The sequence below is a fragment of the Chinchilla lanigera genome, unplaced genomic scaffold, assembly GCF_000276665.1.
Source record: "Chinchilla lanigera isolate Chin_1 unplaced genomic scaffold, ChiLan1.0 scaffold00133, whole genome shotgun sequence".
In the NCBI taxonomy this organism is placed as follows: domain Eukaryota; kingdom Metazoa; phylum Chordata; class Mammalia; order Rodentia; family Chinchillidae; genus Chinchilla; species Chinchilla lanigera.
In genome coordinates this window covers 1,581,564-1,602,924 of record NW_004955534.1, presented here as the reverse complement: position 1 = coordinate 1,602,924, position 21,361 = coordinate 1,581,564, and the positions used below count along the sequence as shown (strand labels likewise).

Sequence of the window (21,361 nt, the reverse complement as noted above, 5' to 3'; positions counted from 1 at the left end):
CAAGAACTTGTCTCAAAATAAAAAAAGGGCTAGGGATGTAGCCCAGTGCAAAGATCCTGGGTCCTATCCCCAGTACCATCAGCACAAAAACAAAAACAAAAACAAAAACGAAAGAAACAAACTACTTTTAAGGAAAATATAAATGTGTCATTAAGTAATTAGGAAGAAAATAAATTCAGGTAGTTATGTATTTTTAGATGATGTTATAGCATCTTACAAATATAAAATATATCTTTCTATTTTTTCAACAATTCATAAAGAATAAAGTGTCTTCTTAGTGAGCAAATAAAGCACTCTGAGAGGCTTTTTTTTTTTTTTTTTGAGATAAGGTCTCACTGTGTAGTTCAGGGTGACCTCAAACTCACAGCAATCCTTCTGCCTCAGTCTCCCAAGTGCTGGGATTCCAGGTGTGCACCACCACACCCAGCTGAGATATATTATTTTTGAGACAAGATCTTGTCGTGTAGTCCAGGATGGCCTCAGACTCTCAGAAGCGATCCTCCTGCCTCAGCCTCTCAAACGCTGGGATTATAGGCATGCACCAACAGTCCCAGCCAGATCCAAGATGCATTTTTATATACTGGAAATTAGTTAACATGCATTTCCTAATTTATTTTAATAGATCATAACTGTGTATATTTTTGGGGCACAATGTGCTGTATTAAACTATGTATTCATTGTAGAAAGATTTGATCAAACTAATTAACCTATCACCTCACAATTTACCATTTTTTGAGATGTTAAAAGTCCATACTTTTAATTAACATTCTTTAAACTTATAAAACCTAACCTCATAATTATTAGCTTTTGACAATAGCTATATCCTCACAGAAATCCACAAAGCCCTTATTGCACTACTTCTGAAATCCAAAAAGCTCTAAAACCAAGGATTATTTTGTTTTGTTTGTGAGGTAGGGTCATGCTCTGTAGCCCAGGTTGGTCTCAAATTCATCATCCTCCTGCTTCACCCTCCCAAGCACTGAGATTACAAGTGTACACCACCACAATAGGCTAAGTTTCTGGTTTTTAAGAAAGTTGACAATCAAGTTGATCTATGAACACATTTGATTATCCAGTCTTTTACTTAACCCCTTGGGGACATTGGAGAATATATAGTATATGGCATTTGAATTTATGCAAATTTAACACACCACATCAGACCTTGTCCAGATTCCTTGAGAACTCTAGAATCTCATTCTAGCCTCTCTGCGGCTATGCCTCTGGCGCCAGTCCCATCTTTCCTGTGGCCATCTTGAGTATACCGTAGTTGAGGCTGCACAAACAGCTTCATGAGCCTAGTAGGACATCAGAGAGAGAAATAAATATGCCGCATGATCATACTGAAAGACAGTGGTATTGCTTTGATGGTCAGTGACCCATTAAGGAAGACTATGGAAGGGAAGGGAATGGAAAAAGAATCCAGATGTGCAATGTGCACCTACTAACTTCTCACAATGAATGTAATCATTATGTACTGCAAACATCTACAGTAAAAAATAAATTTTCTATTATTTTCTATTTTCTTTCAGTGAGCATGAAACCTCTATGCATTTTTATTTTTTATTTTTATTAGTACATATTTGTCACACATATTGATCAATTCATCATATAGAATTTGGACCTATACGTAATGTATCTTAATTCTTTATTTTTCCCATTTTCCTCCCTTCAATCCTTCTCTCCCTCCCCATTTACAAAAGTTTTATTTCCATTTTTCCTTCCATTCTTTTTCTTTTTCCCTTCCTCCCCCACCCCCACACACTCCCTTGTTCTCCTGTCCATTTTAATGTGTTATTCCTACTTCCCAGATTCTATCCTGCATTATGCTCCTTATTTACCCTTTGGGTTTCTCACACAAAAGACACAATGCAATATTTAAACTTGTAGTCTCAAGGTACATCCATTTTTCTATAAATGATTCAAATTTACCCATCTTTATGGCCTAGTAGCACTCCATTGTACATAAATACATTTTCTTTGTTCATTCATCTTCTGATGGGCACATGGTTTGTTTCCAACATTTGGCTATAATTTTTTTTTTGTCTTTTTGAGACAGGGTATCCCTATGGAGTTCAGGCTGGCCTTCAGCTCCCTGTGTCCCCCACACTGGTCTCAAACTCGCAATGATCCTGCCTCAGCCTCCTGAGTGCTGGGATTACAGGGGTGCACCACCATGCCCAGCTGGCTATTATAAATTGTGCTGTTATAAACATGGGTATGCTTGTATCATTGTGGTGTGATACTTTTGGCAATATACCTAAAAGGGGAATAGCTGGGTCAACTGGAAGCTTTAGTTTTCGTTTTTTGAGGATTCTCCATACTGATTTTCACAGTGATTGTACCAGTTTATACTCCCACCAAGGAGAAGGGCACCTTTTTTTCTACATCCTAACCAGCATTTAATATTGGTTGATTTCTTGATGATAGCTATTCCTTCAAAAGTGAGATGTAATCTCAGTGTTGTTTTAATTGGTATTTCCTGAGTGACCAGTGCTGTTTAAGCATTTTTCATATATTTGCTTAACAGCAAATAAATATATGAAAAAAAGCTGAACAGCACTGGTCACTTGAGAACTACCTTTCTGTTTTCATCACTGGACATTGGACAGTCGAGGATCAGAAGTTAGTTACTATCTTAGCATTGCATCAATTATCTGTTCAACATAAAATATTTCGCTGACGCACATTTTAGGCAGTATGTAAAAATTTCTCTCACCTTAAGTGTGGACAAAGATAGGTAAGCGTGGAGAAAAGGTAACCGGAGGCCTTATACTGGCTCAGCTTCATCAATAAATCCATCATTACTTTATTGGCACACTCCCCGGGTATTTCTCAGGGACCCCACCCTCTGGCCTTTAGAATCTTATCTAAAGATCTCAATTAGAGAGCCTGTGAATAGGTTAGGTTATTCCTCTAATGCTAGAGGGGTGGACCTCCGACTCAACTAGGGTGGGTTACTCCAGGACTGGGACAAAAAGAAGAAAATACTGTACAAACCAAAATGCCCACACTAGGGGCTGGTGATTTAGCTCGCGGGACAGCGCCTGCCTGGCAAGCACACGGCCGTGAGTTCGATTCCCGGTACCGGAAAAAAAAAAAAAAATAGCAAAAAAATGCCCACACTAACATTTCCGGACAGCATTTCCTTACATGAAAAAAAAAAAAAAAAAGCACTCTAAAATCATCCAGCTCAAAAGGACTGTCTTTGTAAATGCTGAGTTAAAAGAGTTACTAGGGAAAACACTTACTTCGGCCCCACCTGTGCCTGGCGAGCGCAGAGCCAGTCAACAAGCTTCTTTGGCGAAGGTCTTAGACTCCTCCCCTCGGGACACTCACCCCCTCCCTTCTCTTCTACTTCCGGCCCCCGCCTAATACCCTCAATGCGCTTGCGCCTTTTTGATAGGCTTCTGAAGTATAAGTAATCAGAACGCTGCCTCGCTGGGACCGCCCCCGCCACCTCTTCGCCCCGCCCACGCTTTAGCCCCCCCCCCCGCCCAAAATCTCGCGAGGTTAGGTGCGCGTCGGTATTTTGCGGGCAACTCGCTCTTGCAGCTGCTGTAATCGCTGCTGCGGGAGAAACTGGAGCTGCTGTCTCCAGCACGCCCGCCCTCCCCCACTGAGAAGAGCCACGGCCTCTTCTCTCGCGCTCCTTATACACCTATCGGTGGGAGCGGTGGCAGCAACAGTCCTTGAACCCACTGCCGCCTCTTCGAGCGGCTGCTCTGCCGGTCATCCCCTCGGCCCCTCAACTAAGGGCGGCCCCCTGTCCCTAATCAGCGCCCCACTGCTCCCTCTTCACCCTCGCCTGGGACCCACCTCCCCACAGTCTCGCCGGGGTGGAGGACGCCGAAGAGGAGACCGGAGAGTCACCCTTCCTCCAGGCGGCGTCGGCCCCCACACCGCGGGCGTGTCTTATAAATGGCGTCGGAAAGCGACACCGAGGAGTTCTATGATGCCCCTGAAGATGTGCACCTAGGGGTCGGCTACCCAGTAGGGTAAGTAAGTGAGCTATGGCCCCGGAGCCAGGCATTCCAGTCCTGTGGCTTGCCCTGCCCCTTCCCCTTCTCTCCCAGGTCCTGCTGTGTCTGCCGCGGCTGGTTCCTCTGTCTCACTGGAGCACTTCAGAACCCAGACCTGGGGCTCTTTGGGGCAGGGTGTGTTGGAGGAGGAAGAAACGCCCACGTCGCGATCACCCTCCCCTTTCCCTAGTGAATGGCCCTAGAGGCTGTCTTGCGTCCCCCTTTCCTGGCTTCTTCCACTGGGACAGTTTAAAGTGCCCGAGAGCTAGAGACTTGGATTCTTGGGGTTCACAGCTTACCTTTCACACATCCGTTTTGGCCTCGGGGACCATAGATTAAATTAGCGGTAGGGAGAAATTGCACTGCCCCGGTTTTATTTCTTCTTTTTCTTCCTCCTCTTCGTCCTTTCACCGCTAACTTACCTATTTGTTTCAGACTTTTCTTTGCACAGAACAGGAGTGGGAGAAAGGTTGGATATTTACTTAAGGAAGTCCTCTAGCTGGTGTACTCTAGACCAACTGTTTTACTAAAATAGCACCTTACCGTGAGGCAAAGAAAATTGAAGATAGGGTCCTTACCATTAAGGAGAATGATGTGGTGTAAAAGGATAGCGGGACGTAAATGTACTGTACACAACCGAATACAGAGGCACAAACAATTGCTGAGTAATTTGGTGCTTGGAACGAGAGTTCCAGCTTTGTGCCCCTCGTCAAATTCGGCAAGATGTTTTAGTGGTGATTTATATGAGTGATTCTGAAAGTACTGTAATTGGAATGGTTCACTTGACCACCAGTTCTACTTAGCACTCCTCCACTTTTCAAAGTTGAGACAGTGTTTAAAGCGATTTCGCTGAACTCTTCTTGCTATCTAGAGATAGCAAAATGATTTTCCTGCTTGTAAGAACATGAGAACTGGAAAATTTGTGTTAGTGTAAATCGCTGATGTGCTTCTTGGAGTTCAGTAGCTTTCACCACCAAAGAAGTACCCTATTTGATGCAAATAAAGTTATGAGTAAATTCTAGAATTTGTTCTAAAATCTGATACACATTATGCACAGTGTATACCCCATATATTACTGCAATAAAATCAGAAATGTATGCTAACAAGTTGCACAAATGTGTTTCCACCCACCTCATATCACTGTTATAAGATTTTTGGGTGGTAATAACCGGTGTTGGGATGGCACTGAGCCGGGTGTGGTGGCACATGCCTGTAAACCCAGCACTCCGGAGGATGAGGCAGAAGGATCGCTGTGAGTTCGAGGACAGTCTGGGCCACGTTGTGAGTCCAAGGCCAGTCGAAACTACATAGCAAGACCCTGTCTCAAAAAAAAAAAAAAGGAGATGGCACTGAATCTCTTAAATTCAGTATCTGAGATAAGTTCATCGTTTGATAGTAGAAGATAGAAAAATGTTTGGATTTTCAAATGTATTGGTTTCCCTTCAAATTAAATTTTTTAGTGCATGGTTTTCCTTTCAAAATAATACTGTCAATTTAGGTTAAAAGACAATATTTGAGTACTTACTTTGTGTATTAGAATTGAGGAAAGAAATAACATGATTGTTACCAATTTGTAGCTATGTATATATGGTTCTTTTTCATCGAATAAAATATGTTTAATTTCTGTTTGTTTGTTTTTTTTGGTTTTTGGTTTTTCTCCGGTACCGGGAACCGAACTCACGACCTTGCGCTTGCCAGGCAGGCGCTTTTGCCGCTGAGCTAAATCCCCAGCCCCAATATGTTTAATTTCAAAAGACAAATATCTCAGGGCCTGTGTAAACTGTTTAGTCCAGTATCTGGCTGAGGAAATGCATTCCAATATTCATTCTTTTTTTGTCATTAGCAAATTTGTTAATTTTACACAGTGCTTACTTTGGTATACAGAATTTGGCCATTTTACATACCTAAACTGAATGAGTCATTTTGATAGAATTGATAGTCACTTTTTCCCCCTGGGATAATATAACTTCTCATGTACTTTGATATTTTGGTACTAGGTGAAAAGTTTAAAAGGAAAAGAAGGTCCCTTGGGATCCAGCTTCCTAATTTTAACTCCAACCTACCAAATTTGACATGTTGAGAGCTCTATGGATAAAACTATATAGAGTCTGTCTAGATTTCATGTCTCCGCATGTATAAGTGAGAGAATTTAGAAGAATATTGGTTCATCTGCAGAACTGCATCTGAAAAGAACTAGCATATTAAGAGGACAGAAAAAGGATGACATCACTTACATTTTCTTCTATCTTTTGTGATAGGTTTTTTCATTTGCATAAGGCACTGTGAGCAAACTTGGCTTGGCAACTAACAACCTACAAATGCAGTAAAAAATCTTGATTTGTGGAATCGTATGGCATCACTATCTGGTCATCAGAAATGTCTTCTGTCCCTTGGCGTGAACTAAATTGGCAACTATACAAACTCTAAGAGTGATAAATTGAATTTGGACACTTTAAGAAATGTTTCTTGCTATTGTGTGTTAGGAAATACACAGACCATTTGACCAAATTGTAGTAAACTAAGTAGGCAGTTGAGAGGTAATCTCATATGTTTTGTTAATCAGCAAAATCCACATACATAGTCCATTTCCTAAAATTGTTTCATTCCTTGCATTGCTTCTTCAGTGTTATCTTCTGCTTTGTTAATCTACTCTTTGAAAACAAATTTAGTAAGTTAAAAAACAGCTCGGTTTTATAGAAAGAGTTTTGAGTCCAATACAACCTACTTTTCCAGGAGCCAATCATCCCCTCTTGCTCAGGTTTGCAAAATACGTCACATTATAATGTTTTATTTTGGTTTGTACTTTAGGTGCAGTTTTCTTATTCTTTTGTCCAATTTTACATATGAGGAAACTTAGGCTGAGAGAAATTAAGTGAATTGTTCTGGGAGAAGAGCTGGGATTTGAAACCAGCTCTTCAGATTTCTAATGAACATTTTTTTTCTAGTACATCATAGCTACCCCACATTGTATGGAGAGATTATGAGATATCTTCCCCCAATAGCTTGTAAATTGAACTGATACATCTATTTAAAAACAACAACCCAAACTTTTAAGTTCTTTTGGCTAGATATTCTCACTTTCTCTTTTAGGAATGTATATTTTTTTTTTTTGTCAGATAGAAATTTTATAAGATCATATTCTGTTATAGCTAGAAGGCATATCTAGTTACTCTATCTATAAAATGTTGACATTGAAGCCCAGAGAGGGAAAGTGACTAATTCCTAATGCCACAGCAGATGAATGGCAGAACTAGGACTGGATCTCAGGTCATTTGCAATCTGCCTTCTTTCTCTTGCCATGCGCAATACAGCAGGAAAAAGAAGAGGAACTGTTTTATAGTAGGAAACAGCCTTAGACTGTGAGTCATTTTATTTCCTCATCTTTTACTTGAGACTATATTTTGAGGACCCTTCCAACTCTTTATGTCTGTCATTGTATTGAGATTTTTTTTTGTCTTTTTGAGACAGGGTTTCACTATGCAGTTCAGGCTGGCTTTGAGCTCACTTTGTAGCCCATGCTTGTCTCGAACTTGCAATGATCCTTCTGCCTCAGCCTCCCCAAGTGCTGGGATTACAGGTGTGCACCACCACGCCTGGCTCTATTGAGATTTAGTAATGTACTTTCATTGATAAGTTTTTTGTTCCTGGGAAATCTTTCTGTGATTTTTTTTTTCCATCGGGGTGTGTGTGTCTGTGTGTGTGTGTATTTTTTAACCTTTTAGTTGAAGAAACTTCATGGCTTTGGTACATGGCTGAAGACCCATTTACTGGGGAAATCACATATGAGTCAATGTCCCCTCTACCATCTGTGGATTATACCTACACACTCTGAAGGCTTACACTGTGAACATGTCATAAAAATAAATGTAACATTTTCAGCACTGTTCTTAGTGGCAGCCAAAATATTTTTGAGACCTGCAAGAAGGATAAAATCATACATTTGTAGAATAGGAAGGGACTTGAGATCTTTTAGCCAGCCCTCCCTTTAACTGAAAGTGAAACCTAGGCTCAGTGAGAGGAAGACACAACTGATTAGTAGTAGACGAGGAGCTAGAACTGAAGTCGCTTGATTCTTTATATAAATGATGATGCCATTATCTGTGGGAAGAGGGAGAATAATTGTGGAAATTCATACTATAGGTTCCTGACATATGCCCTCTTAAGGGGGTCTGTTTTATCCAATATGACTGGTACTTTATGATTTACTCATCAGAAGACATTGCATGTTCTAGGAACCTAACTATTGTTTGCTAACTTTCTCCAAGTCAGAATGAGAAACAGTGACAGAATAGCTTATTTAAGAATAGTGGCTATATTATTTTATTATATTTTAATTTTAGGAGTCTAGTTAGAGTTAACTGGAATCCACCATGCTTATATTGGAGTAATGGCAAAATCCTGATGAAGTGATTGGGACTGAGATCAAAGTGTCGTGAAGAATTAGTAAGTCTAAAAAATAAAAAGTTATATAGCTGTCTTTGTTTATAACTCAGCTTCTCTTTACATAGGCATAAGAAACATCTCTTAAAATATTTGTTTTATTTTTTCTTTTTAATTTTTATCTTTATTAGTACATGTTTGCAGTACATGATGGTTATTTTTATCATTAGGAGTTGGTACATGTACGGAAGACATCTTTTCTTGTCTCCTACTCTCCCCTCCTTCTCTGCTTCTTCCATCTCTTAGTCCCTTTCCCATTTGCAAAAGCTCTCTCTCCAGTTTTTTCTTCTTTCAATTATTGTTTTCATCCCCTTTCCCTCCTCCCTCCCTCCATCACTTGTAATATTTGTACATTATGAATTATTTTAGTGAAGCTTCCTTTAAAATGGCTGTTTGAGCCAGGCATGGTGGCGCATGCCTGTAATCCCAGCACTTAGGAGACTAAGCCAAGAGAATTGCTGCGAGGTGGAGGCCAGTCTGGGCTACATAGCAAGTTCAAGGCCAGTGTGAACTATATAGAAGGAATTTTTCCCAAAAAAATTAAAATAAAATCAAATAAAATGGCTGTTTCTGAACTGGCATTTAATTACAGATTATATTTGTTTACTGTTGGCTTTATGGATTGATAGAATGTTTATAAGTGCTGTCTTACCACACTCATGTAACATCACATTGAAGTGGGGAAAATTTTTCTACATATTAGTTAGTAAATTTAAGTTCTAAATATAGTGACCCCTGACTGTCAGTTGGTGACTCGTGGAGGTAGAACAGTTGCTAACAATAAGGGCTCAATTTGAATCCATATAAATTCCTGTGAGTTGAAAACTATTCTTATGATAACCGATTTCAGAAAACAGGGTAGATGAAATCTAATTTTTAAAGATGTAAAGAAAAAAAATCTAGGTAGTTTTAAGATGAAAAATTCCTTAGTGGTGTTATGGAACAGACAATAATCACTTTTTTTATTTTGGGACAGAGATTCACTAAGTTGCCAAATTGCCTAGGTTGGGTTTGAACTTATGGTCTTCCTTCTTCAGCTTCCAAGAGTGTTAGAATTACAGGGTAGTTTTTGGTATCTGTGTTCGTTTCAGTACACTGTAATGACTTAGACAAAGTCAGGTGAATTTGCAAGGCAAGTCTCCTGAAGGAGTTGTTTGTTTTCTCATACTGTGGCTGCAATTTTGGTAGTTACTTCCTGGGGTTATAGTGGTGGTGGTAGAGAAAGGGAGTATGAGCAGGATCCTAGAGATTGTAGTCATGGAGGTAGCAGAGGTGAAGATAACCCCAGCAGTGAGTCATCCTCCAGGTTATGAGACTGCTTCCTGCGGTCTCAGTAACAGAGGGAAAAAAAGACAAATCCCACCATTTAGTGTTGTTTTAGATATGTACAAACACAGCGAGTTAAATAACTGTTTTTGTAAGAAATAATAACCTATAAGAAACACTTCAAATCGTTTTTTTTTTTTTTTTTTTTTGTGAGACAGGGTCTTGCTATGCAGTTCAGGCTGGCCTGGAACTCACTTTGTGGCTCAGGCTGGTCTCCATCTCACAACAATCCTCCTGTCTCAGCCTCTCGAGTGCTAGGATTACAGGTGTGTGCCACCACGCCTGCCCAAATGATATTTAAAGTAATAGAAATGATAGGTACTTTATAATGCCCTAGTGATAACTTGAATTGAAAATCAACCTACATTTCTTTTTTCTTTCCAGAGCTAAGCTCCTTTCTACAAACTTACATAAGGTCTGTTTCCTTCTTTTTTTGGATATTATTCAGCTAACTGACTAAGCCTTTCATTGGGTCCCTACTTTACTGTTTAGAGTGGAACCGTATCTATTCTGTTATTTCAAATTGAGCAGTTTTTCTTTGTGTTAGCTGTCATGATTCAAAACTGAGGGAAAAAAAAACCTCAAACGTAAAGTGGGCCTCATACTTGATGGCAACTCCAGTGTTTTCCCGAGTACACATATTTATTTTAGTTACTATAGCAACCATTCTATCAGTTATTCTAGCTCTTTCGCCTTCTCTCAGATACTAGGATTATCATATAATCAGATTCTGCTAAAGCTCTTCAGGTCTTAGCATTTTATTACTAGTTGCAGCTGTCTAGCAGTTTATACTGTAGCATTCCATCAGGGTCGGTTGCTTTCAAGTCCACAAAAATTTTTGTCCCAACATTTTAAATATAAAGAATTTAACAAAAAAATGTTCAGACAACATTTAGTTATACTGATTTTCTTAGTTCTAGTGTTAATTGCTGACTTGAAGATTGAATGTATGGCATCACTGGTGTCCATTTGCCCTCACTTTGTAATAGCAAATAGAATAAATTTTAATATCCAGGCTTCCCATTTATAAACATGCTTCCACATAGAATTTTTAGACTCAGTTTTATCTCAGATTAGCTGAAGTACTTTAGAAGCATCTTGACCGATCAGCAGCTACCAAATAAATAATCTGACTTTTAATAAAAATAGTTTCTATAGGTTGTAGAAAAATTACTTGCCTTTAGATAAATTCATTCTAATTTAAGAAAACTTTTAAAATTTTATAGGAAATGTTGTCTTTCTTTTACAGCCTGCAAGTAATCAGGAAAACATGTAAATATTGAACAGTTGTATGGGGCTTTACATTTTTCATGTTCATTTGACATATTTTTCTCTTAAAAAACTTCACAATACTTAGAATAGTTTTAAATTATAAGTATAATTGTCTCACATATTTATAAGAATATTGAAGAAATATTTAGATATTAGATAAGGATATTGAAGGCATAATATTTAAGTTATTTTTGTTAATGTTTCTTATAATTATACTTACAAATATTGTGAGGTATAGTAATAACTTTCAGATGTACAGTTGATCTATTGTATGTCTTTTGAAGATTGTCTAGTTGTATAGTTCATTTTTAGTTGGTTTTTGGGGGTTACTCTTGAGTTATTTGTATACAGTATTTTGGCTGTTAGCCTTCTGTTAGATGTCTTGTTTGTGAATATTTTCTGCCATTCTGTGGAGGCTCTTTTTATTCATTGTTTCCTTTGGTGTGCTGAAGCTTTTTTGGGGTGATGTAATCCACTTTGTTTTTGCTTTTGGTGCCTGTGCTTATGGGGCCTTATCCAAAAATCCTTGCCAATTCCAATGTTCTAAAGCATTTCCCTTTGTTTTCTTCTAGTTATTTCAGTTTTAGGTGTTAAATTTAGGTCTTTACTCCATTTTGAGTTGATTTTGGTAATTGGTGAGAAAATCAGGTCTAGCTTCATTCTTTTGCATGTGGATATCCAGTTTTCCCAGCACCATGTTTTTTCTTTTTTTAAAATTTTTTGTGCCAGCACTATTTTTTGTCCTTTTCTTATGTACCTTTGTCAAAGATCAGTTGGGGTGGATATGCGGATTTAGTCCTAGGCTCATATTTGTTCCGTTGGTCTGTGTATCTTTTTATGCCAGTATGAGGCTGTTTTAGAATGTACATCATTCCGGTTGTAGTATTTTTTTTTTTGTCTTTTTGAGACAGGGTCTTGCTATGCAGTTCAGGCAGGCCTTGAGCTCACTTTATAAACCAGGTTGGTCTCAAGCTCTCCTCCTGCCTCAGCCTGAAGCTGTTTTAATTACTGGCCTTGCATTATGTTTTGAAGTCAGGTAGTATAATGCTTCCTGCCTTGTTCTTTTTAAGATTGCTTTGGCTATTTGAGGTTTTCTTGTGTGTATGTGGTTCTGTGTGAACTTTATCATTGTTGTTTTTTCTTTTAATTCTGTGTGGAATGTCATTGATACTTTGATAGGATTACATTGAATTTGTAGATCATTTTAGTAGCATAGACATTTTAACAATATTGATTCTTACAGTGCATGAACACCAACTGTTTTTACAGTGTGTTCTTCAGTTTCTTGCATCAGTGTTTCATAATTTTCATTGTAGAGACCTTTTTAACTGAATTTATTCTGAGAGTTTTTTGTAGCTTTCTTGAGATTGTTTTCTTGATTTGTTTTTCAGACAATTCACTGTTCATGTATAGAAACACAACCAATTTTTATGTTCATTAAAGTTTTACTTTTAAGGTATTTATTACACGTACTTTTCAAAAAGTATTTGTCTTTATGAATTAGAAGATTATTATAGTAAACTTGTCAGTTTAGACTTTTGGCAATGAAGTGATTAAATTATGTCTTCTTGGCTTGGATTTTTAGTTAAATGTTGATTTTAGTTAAGACTAGTATATCCTACCCAAAACATAGTTAAAGTTTAATAATGCCCCCAAAGAGAATTTTAATTGAATAAACAGACCTACTTTCTCCCCAGGGCCCTAATCCTTAAATTTTAAAAAGAGGGATTAGTGTATTTGTTGTTGTTTTATTTTGTACTTTTTGTAATCCAAGGAGAAGTTCACAAGACTTTTGGAAACTTGTGATAGACAACTTAAAAAATTTCTCTGTATCATAGATTATTCCAGTACAAAACTCATTAAACCCTGGGCATTCTTACGGACCACAGATCAAACATTCTTTAAAATCAATAAATAACATGTTGTGCTGTTTTCAACCTTACTTTATCCAAAGGAGGCACCCTGGTCACAAAGTAATGAGTAGGAGGAGTGTTCATTCTAGCATTGCTTTTGAACAGGAAAGAATAGCTATGAATGGACTTATTTTTCATCATCTTCTTTTAAATCTATCCCTAAATATCTTTATTTAAATTAAGAGACTCTGCAAATCACCCTTCTGGTTATTAGCAGTACTTTTAATAATTTGACTATTCTTTTAAAAAGCAGCTTTTTAGTTGTTTTCTGAGACAGGATCTCCCTATGTAGTCCAGGCTGGTCTTGCACTCATATAACATCGGCTGGCCTTGAACTCCAACCTCAGACTTCTGAGTGCTAGAATTACAGGTGTGCAGCACCACACCTCGCTGAACACCTGTATTTTAAAATATGCTTATCTACCCATGTCAAACTGAAATAGTGGTTTGAACATTTACCCCAACCCCAATTCCATTCCCTTGTGCTCCTTCTCAGCTTATCCAATATCATTAATACAGAGGTTTCCTAACAGAACAAATTCTTGCCCCTTGCAGCTGAGAAGGAGCAGTGATGAATGAAATGTAATGAGTGTGGAATTTGAAAGGAGTAAGGGGATAATTAGATTGTAAATATACATTGATGAGTGGAATTGGTTGGTGTCTCAGGTGAAAGTTGGTTATTGGACTAGGAAAGATGGGTTAGCAGAGTAAATTAAGTAGCTTGATAAAATTCGTACCTTGATGAAAGAGGTTTGTCAGTATTTTGCAATGGGTGTTTTATCTCTATTGGCTCGGTTAAGATAAATGACTGAGATCAGTACTTTTTCCTTTAAGTGAATTTTACTATCCCTGTTATGTCCCTGATCAGATCTCTTGGCCGTTGGCTTTTGCTTTAGCCTTTGCCATACTTTCTAGCATGGGAAGATGTCCACAATTAATGTGTAGCAGCAGCAGCAGCAGAAAGTTGAGGTGGGGATCAGTTTGGTGAGTAGACATGCTCTGTTCTGTTCAGGTTCCACAATTTCTTTGACTTTTGAACTTAATTCTTTCAGATTTCCACCCAGTTGCACCCCCCACCTGCCCCTCACATACACATTTGTAATAGGAAGGAGGGTAGGGGAGGGAGCTGAGGCAAGGACTGGTTTGAATTTATGAGACCTTTGTAACTTGAAATATCCTGTACTTTAAATATCAAATGTTAACAGTGAAGGCTTGGGAGATATTGCCAGTTATCCTGCACTCAAATCAATTCCTTGTTACCAAGTGTTTTTTCAGGGACAAATGTGTTCAGAATATGAAAGAAGTATTAGATTGTCCTACATGTTGCACATGCAAAGACTGATAATACCTTAAATAATCCCAAATAATGTTGGACATTGTTTTCAGAGTTCTTTTTACACACATTATCATTTCTGATTGTGTTGGAGTTCTGTGAGATAGGTGTCATACCTCTCTCAACTGTTAAATTGGCAATCAGGGTGGGTATGGTGGGTATGGGACTTGTGGAACCGTCAACAAGTTCAGCTTCACTAACTTACAGTATTACAGGAATGGTTTTGAATGGAAATGTAAAACACTAGCTACTTTCTGTTTATAAACTGTAAGCATTTTGTGATGTCGACTTTACATGTGAGTTATTAGAACAAGGCTAACTCTCTTACTATTTTGGTGAGTTTAATTTACTGTTTAAAAACAAGTTTAAAAAATAAAAGGCAATGTTTTTAATGCCCTTCCTTTTAAGGTTTGACCCAGACACTATTACTGCCTTTCAAAGGTACTGTATGTTCTTTGTTTTCAGGGTAAACCCCTTAGGGATGTGAGCCACTGCTGTTTTGGGCCATAGAACTTCAACAAATTGTCTCTATCCTGCCCAGCAAGGCAACACACACCTGTAATCCCCAGCACCCAGGAGGCTGAGTCAGGAGAATCTCTAGGAGTTTGAGGCCAGCTTAGACCACATAGTGAGTTTGAAGTCAGCCTGGACTACATAGTGATACCCTGTCTCAAAAAGCCAAAAAAGTGTCTCTATCCCAATCAATGGTTTCCTGTAATCCCTGCTACTTGGGAAGCTGAGAAAAAAGTCATTGGTGACTGATTTGGGCAATGTATTGAGAGCTTGTTTCAAAATAAAACTTAAAAAGGGTTGTGAATGTAGTTTAATGGTAGAACACTCATCTAGCATAAGTGAGCCCCTGGGTTTAATCTCTACTGCCACCTCCCAGACTTTCTATCCCGAGATTTTTTTCTATAATTGTTTTATAGGTTATTGTCCCTTGTTTAGTTGGGCCAAGTACTGTGTTTTTTTTTTTCTTTTCTGTATAAATCTGATTCATATTTTTGACCATAGCCACTAACTAGAAACACAATGTTTCTTTTTTCCCTTCCTCCTTTGTGCTTTCTAGCAGTCACAATGAGTGGATGTGGTAATGAATAACATTTTTCCCCTAATCAAACCACCATTGGTAATCAAATTAATGAGAAAAATGCATTCCTGATAACTAGGCAATTACAAAAATTACATGAATACTAATTACTATTTAAGATGCAAATAAGATTGACTAATCTTTATAATAAACAATAAAGGGCTTAAACTTGGCCTATACTATATTTTACGTAGGCAAGCATTCTAGATAACTTAAAATTTTCCTAGAATATTTAGTCCTTGATAGATATTTTATAATAGCATGCAGAAGTATAAATTCAGATACCTAAAGTATAGAAATTGAATTTATAAAATAAAGGGCTTAATATTAAATCTTAGTGAAATGTCTGGTTTTTTATTGACATGATATTGAGGAAGAACATAAATAATTAAAAGCTACAACTTTTTCTGAAAAATTTTATTAGAGATAATAAAAGTAGATTTTCTTTAGTTAGGAAAGCAAGACAAATGGCTTGGTTAAATTTTCTTCCTTTATCCATCTTTGGAGTAACTCAGAAGAAGAAAAACCAAGTATCTTGAAGTCTGAATAATTAGTTCACTGATAATAGAACTGAGCAGTTTAAATTGTTAATAAAAGACTATTATGACAGGTGCTTTAAGGCCCTTATTTTTTCTTTTCAATACTGAGGATTGGGGCTGGGGATTTAGCTCAGCGGCAAAAGCGCCTGCCTGGCAAGCGCAAGGTCATGAGTTCAGTTCCCGGTACCGGAGAAAAACCAAAAAAAAAAAAAAAAAAAAAAATACTGAGGATTGAAGCTAGCGCCTTTTCACTCAACTACATTCCAACATGTTTTATTTCGTATTTTGAGGCAAAGTCTAAGACACTGAGTTGCCCAGGTTGTGCTCAAGTTGTGCTTCTCCTGTCTCAGCCTCCCACGCATGTACCACAAGGCCCTAATTTTTATTTAGAAGTTACTGGCGTTCACTTGTTAAGGTTAATACTCAGTTGAATGCTCCAGTTAACTTACAAGATCATTTTAACATATTAATAAAGTTTTGTAATATGACCTCAGCTCAATATCTTCTTTATCCTTTAAAAAGTAAGTTACACATTATTTAGCATTATTGCATTAGGTGTTGACTTCTCCAGGCAGGAATAAATTTAATTATTTGCTTCTGTCTTGGTTTTGCTAGAAATATTTTAATCATTAATAGATACGACTTATCTTCTAACTTGATAAAGTGGGACATTGATATTGCCACCGGGCATTGGGGTTATTTTTTTAATGTAGCTATTTATTGAATGGTTGTAGATGTGCAGAGTAGAATGTTTCTATCCTAGAATTCTTGAGAAAGCCAAGGAAAATGTTTTTTATTGTTGTTTTGTCAATAACACATCAAGCTGTTCTTTTAGGAATATGACATAAAACTATACTATATAAATTTTTAATCAGGTTTTCATTTTAGAAAAGCTGTAATAGTTTAAGAGTTTACTTCGTTTGCGATTTCCCTCATGTAAAGAGGTTTGTATTTCAGCACAGTTTCCTCTGATTTCACTAAAAGTTTTACAAATATTGCTATAAATCCTGCTTTTGAAAAAATGGAACCATTGTACCAAATTTTCTTACTACCTATTTCTGTTAATATTATTAATAGAAGAATTGTTAGACATTTTTAGTTATATTTTACTTCTAGGCTTTCGTAGTAGTTAAAACTTAAAATGATCATTCAAACAATAATAGAAGTAGTATTAGTATTGAATTCACATCTTTAGGATTCAGTTAATTCTTTATTAAGTGATTGTTGCAACTATACTCGAGTTTTTTGTTAATCTTGTTTATAAACCAATATTGACTTGTATCCAGACAAATTTAAGTGATTATTGTTTTCTATTGCCTTGTTAAAACATGACATTTTAGGACATACCAGGAAAATCAGAGTGGTTTATGATTGTGTAGCACTTTCTGCCATTTCTAGACTTATGGATTTCTTTGGTCACTTTTGGTAGTAACCAACTTGAAATAGGACTACATGAATGGGCATGATACTGTCACAGATGCTTGGATTTGAAAGGTCAGTGGGCCATTTTCTCTTGGTTGCCATTTCTTCAGTGGGGTTAGTTTTAGGAGTAGTGTTATTAGGGTGATGTGCTTCTTCTCAACTTCTATGAAGGATTTCTAGTATCTAGTAAAATGTTCCATGAATATATGCACTTCAACTCCAGTATACTGTACAATAGTACATACCAAAAATTTTTTAAAATATGCACTTTGATAAAGATTTAAAAGACAAAGCAACATCTTGTTCTCTAAATTTGAGATGTTTTCAGTTTTGTTATTCAACCTGGGATTGTTTTGTATGCATTTCTGTCTTGGCTGTTGCTTTTTTTCCTGTCTGGCCACAGTGGGAAGAATAAATCTTCTGAGCACCAGAAACTTTCTGGTTCCCCATTTAGGCTTAGCACTTTAGTGTGAGTCTTAGTTTGCTATCACATCTTAACTGTTTCAGCTTTCTGGGCTTCAGAATTTAAAACCCTTAAATTTGCTGCTTACTTTAATGATGGGCTAAGGCGTTATCTCTGCTCATAGGCTGTTCACCTTAAGGACCTTAGAATTCCACGTTGTATAGCCAAGCTATCCTTTTCTCTGCTTATTTGGGCTGCTTATCATAATGCTTAAACTCATCTTACATTTTATTTTTCTTATGGCAAGGCAGAAGAAGGGAATAAAAACAAAAATCAAGCTATAGAGTAATTCCTTGTTAGAAACTTACACTCACCTTCCAGTAAGAAAAAGCAACAGCGGTGTTTTTCCAGCTGACCCACTCCATACTTCTTCCTCCCATGTCATTGCTCCTTTTTACCTCTTTAGGAGTCTGCCAGGACTTTTGCAACCTGACTAGGGGCTTCTTAAGAGCCAGCTACCACGTTTTCAGAGCCCAGAAAGAAGTGAGTCCTCTTACTGACAGAAAAGTCCTTGTTAGTCCACTTTTCTGTGTGTTGCCCAGTTTTGGTATATTCTTTTCATTGAGTATAATGAAAAGTTCGGCAATGAGTATATTAAGGATGAGATTGCTCTTTTTTATTTTTATACTGTAGGAGGTAGTTCTTGAGGTCCTAGTTGTTTAGTTGAATATGAAACACAAATGTAAGTTTAGACTGCACAGTTGATTCCTCATTGTTTGCAGAAGGTTTAAAGATTATATTTGTTTTCAGATAACCCTCAGGTAAAAGATAGAGAAACACAAGTCCCAGAAAGCAGTTGATCTTCCTATCGCGAATGGATGAGAAACTGCAAGTAGGATGGCTTATGATCTCTGACTCTTTGAAAACATAGAAATTCAATGATCTTTTTTAAAAGTGGACTTAAGCATTCCACCATCATTTTTAGTCCTGATTACCCAAAAACATGAGGAAGATCTGAGTTTAAAATTAGAAAAGATCAACCAATAATTGCCTTCAGAGAAACCATTCACTGAAGCTCTGAAAGCCCAATTTGAATTCTTATTAGGGTCAGGCATGTCAGCAGCTTATTTCAAACGATGAGTTTTACAGTATGCCTACCAGAGCAGTGCATCTAGCTTCTATTTGGGGAATCAAATCTATCTAGGGTCTTGATACATGCTGATATTGATTGCTGTTTAAATCTAGGAGCTTTTAGTGCTTCAGGTTGTGGGAGGATATTGAGATTATGAGTTGAGAGAATCAAGAAGCAAATTGCACTTCATATTGCACAAGGCTCATCAGTTTTTTGATTGATTCAGTAATAATATGTCTGAAATACTTGTAATATAAAGTGTGGAGATTGTCCTAAAATGAAACATTTTATATATAATAATTGTAACCTTTATTAAATGATGACATAATTTTAATTTATATTTATTTAGAAATTTGGCTGTAGATATTTATTTGACCTATATAGGTTAACTTCATTTTGAACATTGAGTAACAGTTTTAGTTTTTTGGTTTTTTTTTTGTTTTTTTTTTTTTTGGTCTTTTTGAGACAGAAATAGTGGCTCTGACTCAGTTTTTAGAATTTTAAAGATTTGTGTTAGTTTGTTACAGTAGCCATCCTGAGTTTTTTGTGAATAGGCGTAATCTCAGCCAAAACAGAAGTTGTAATGTATCTCCCCACTGTTCACTGAGCATTTTTTGGTTATTTATGTGATACCATGTATATATATACAGTATCTGCATTTGGACATATAAATTCAATGCACTGTCTAGAGAAGGTTTGACTTAAAGAACACATGTGCAGACTTTTCTCTCATTAAGTAAAACCTTCAACATTTAGATGAATATATAAATTACTCTGGCTGTGTAATTCTCCCATTTTGTCCTTTTATCACACATCAGCATATCATAGATTACAAAGTGTGATGGAATTACACGGTGAATGTTTAAGAAATTAGTATAGTAAAAGACACATTGCCATTAATCCTCCTCAAAATACTTCTCCTTGTTTTGAGCACACTTATACCATTACTCTTGCACTTTCTGAAGCAGCTTTCGTTGTCCTCTTTCATGAATGTCTTTATGAAGTAGGATAAAAAATGTGGTAAATGCTGCTGCCAGGTGCCGTCCAACAGAAATGTGGGTTTGCAAAAACATTACGTTGTGTCCTCATCTACCTTAGTCACCTCAGACTCTGTATCATATGACTTCTCTGGCTCTTCCCCATAGTCAAAATAACCGTGAAAAGTAAATATTTTCTAATCAATTCAGGACATCATGGCAGCAATGACAGTGCAAGTAAAGACACCCACATGAAAAATCTTCCAGAACTGCTTCAGATAGTTGCAAGAACAATAGGGTAAGTATGTTCAAAACTAGGGCAAATATTTTGAGGGGGATTAATGGCATGGTGTCTTTTATTGTGATAATTTTAAAAATTTAAACATTTTCCATATTTTTAATCTCATCTCATAATTGTCCTCCTAATTAACTTGGGGATGAGATGGACTTGCTATATCAAGTATAGGACACTCACTTAAGTTCCAATTTCAGATAAACATGCTATAGATGTATTTACTATTTTATCTGAAATTGGAATTTAACTGAGTATGCTTTATTTTTGGTCTCTAAATCTGGCAACCTAAGGTGGGGAGAAACAGAAGAAATGATATGGGTACAGTTTAAGTACAACAAATGTGCAGCCTAACACATATTAATTCTTTTTTGAGTTGCCTTTACTCTAACAGGAATATTAAGATTTTTTTTTAGTGCAGTTCATTTCATTTTAGTGTTCAACATATTCTTTGGAAGTGCATAAGTGAAACCAAAGCTTAAAAATAGCAAAGCTCAATATATTGTGTAGAATACATATACATGTATGTGTTTTGTTTTGGTTTTTTGGATTTTTTGAGACAGGGTTTCACTGTGTAGTTCAGGCTAACTTTGAGCTCACTGTGCTAGCCCAGGCTGGCCTTGTACCCGCTGTGCTCCTCCTGCTTCAGTGCCCCTAATGCTGAGATTATAAGCGTGCAACACCACGCCTGGCTTTACATGCAAGTTTGATGAAAAAAAAATTTTAAATGAAAAAGTAAGGGAACAGTAGACAAATTCTAGATAATAATTACCTCTTGGGTGAGGTAGGCAGATGAAATAGAGCATATAACTAGTTGCATGGTATTGCTACTGTTGTAATTCTCAGATAAAATAGAGAATCATAGGAGTTCATTTTACTTATTATGCTTCATAATTACATGTACCGATTGAATATCCCTTATCTAGAAAACTTGGAACCAGAAGTGCTTCAGATTTCAGATTTTTTTCAGATTTTGGAATACTTAAAACTCCTAGAGTAGTTGAAACCATAAGTGGTTCAAATTTCAGTTCTTTTCAGATTTTGGAATACTTACATGTCCATAATAGGACATCTTAGGGGTAGAACCCAAACCTAAACCAAAAAAAATCATTTTTAATATAATGGTATCTTATACACATAGCTTGAAGATAATTTTATACAATATTTTTATTTATTTATTTTTTTATTTTAAAGATAAAAGGA

General features: G+C 36.9%; 1 protein-coding gene across 1 annotated transcript in view; it reads left to right on the top strand.

Annotated features, from left to right (window-relative positions):
- Positions 1–3,522: 3,522 nt before the first annotated feature.
- The window catches only part of Wdr44 (WD repeat domain 44), a 106,413-nt gene continuing 88,574 nt past the window's right edge, over positions 3,523–21,361 (top strand). Inside the window, exon 1 of the mRNA XM_005410462.2 lies at positions 3,523–3,995. Coding sequence (XP_005410519.1) covers positions 3,919–3,995 — 77 coding nt within the window. The 5' untranslated portion in view covers positions 3,523–3,918. The remainder of the gene's footprint in view (positions 3,996–21,361) is intronic.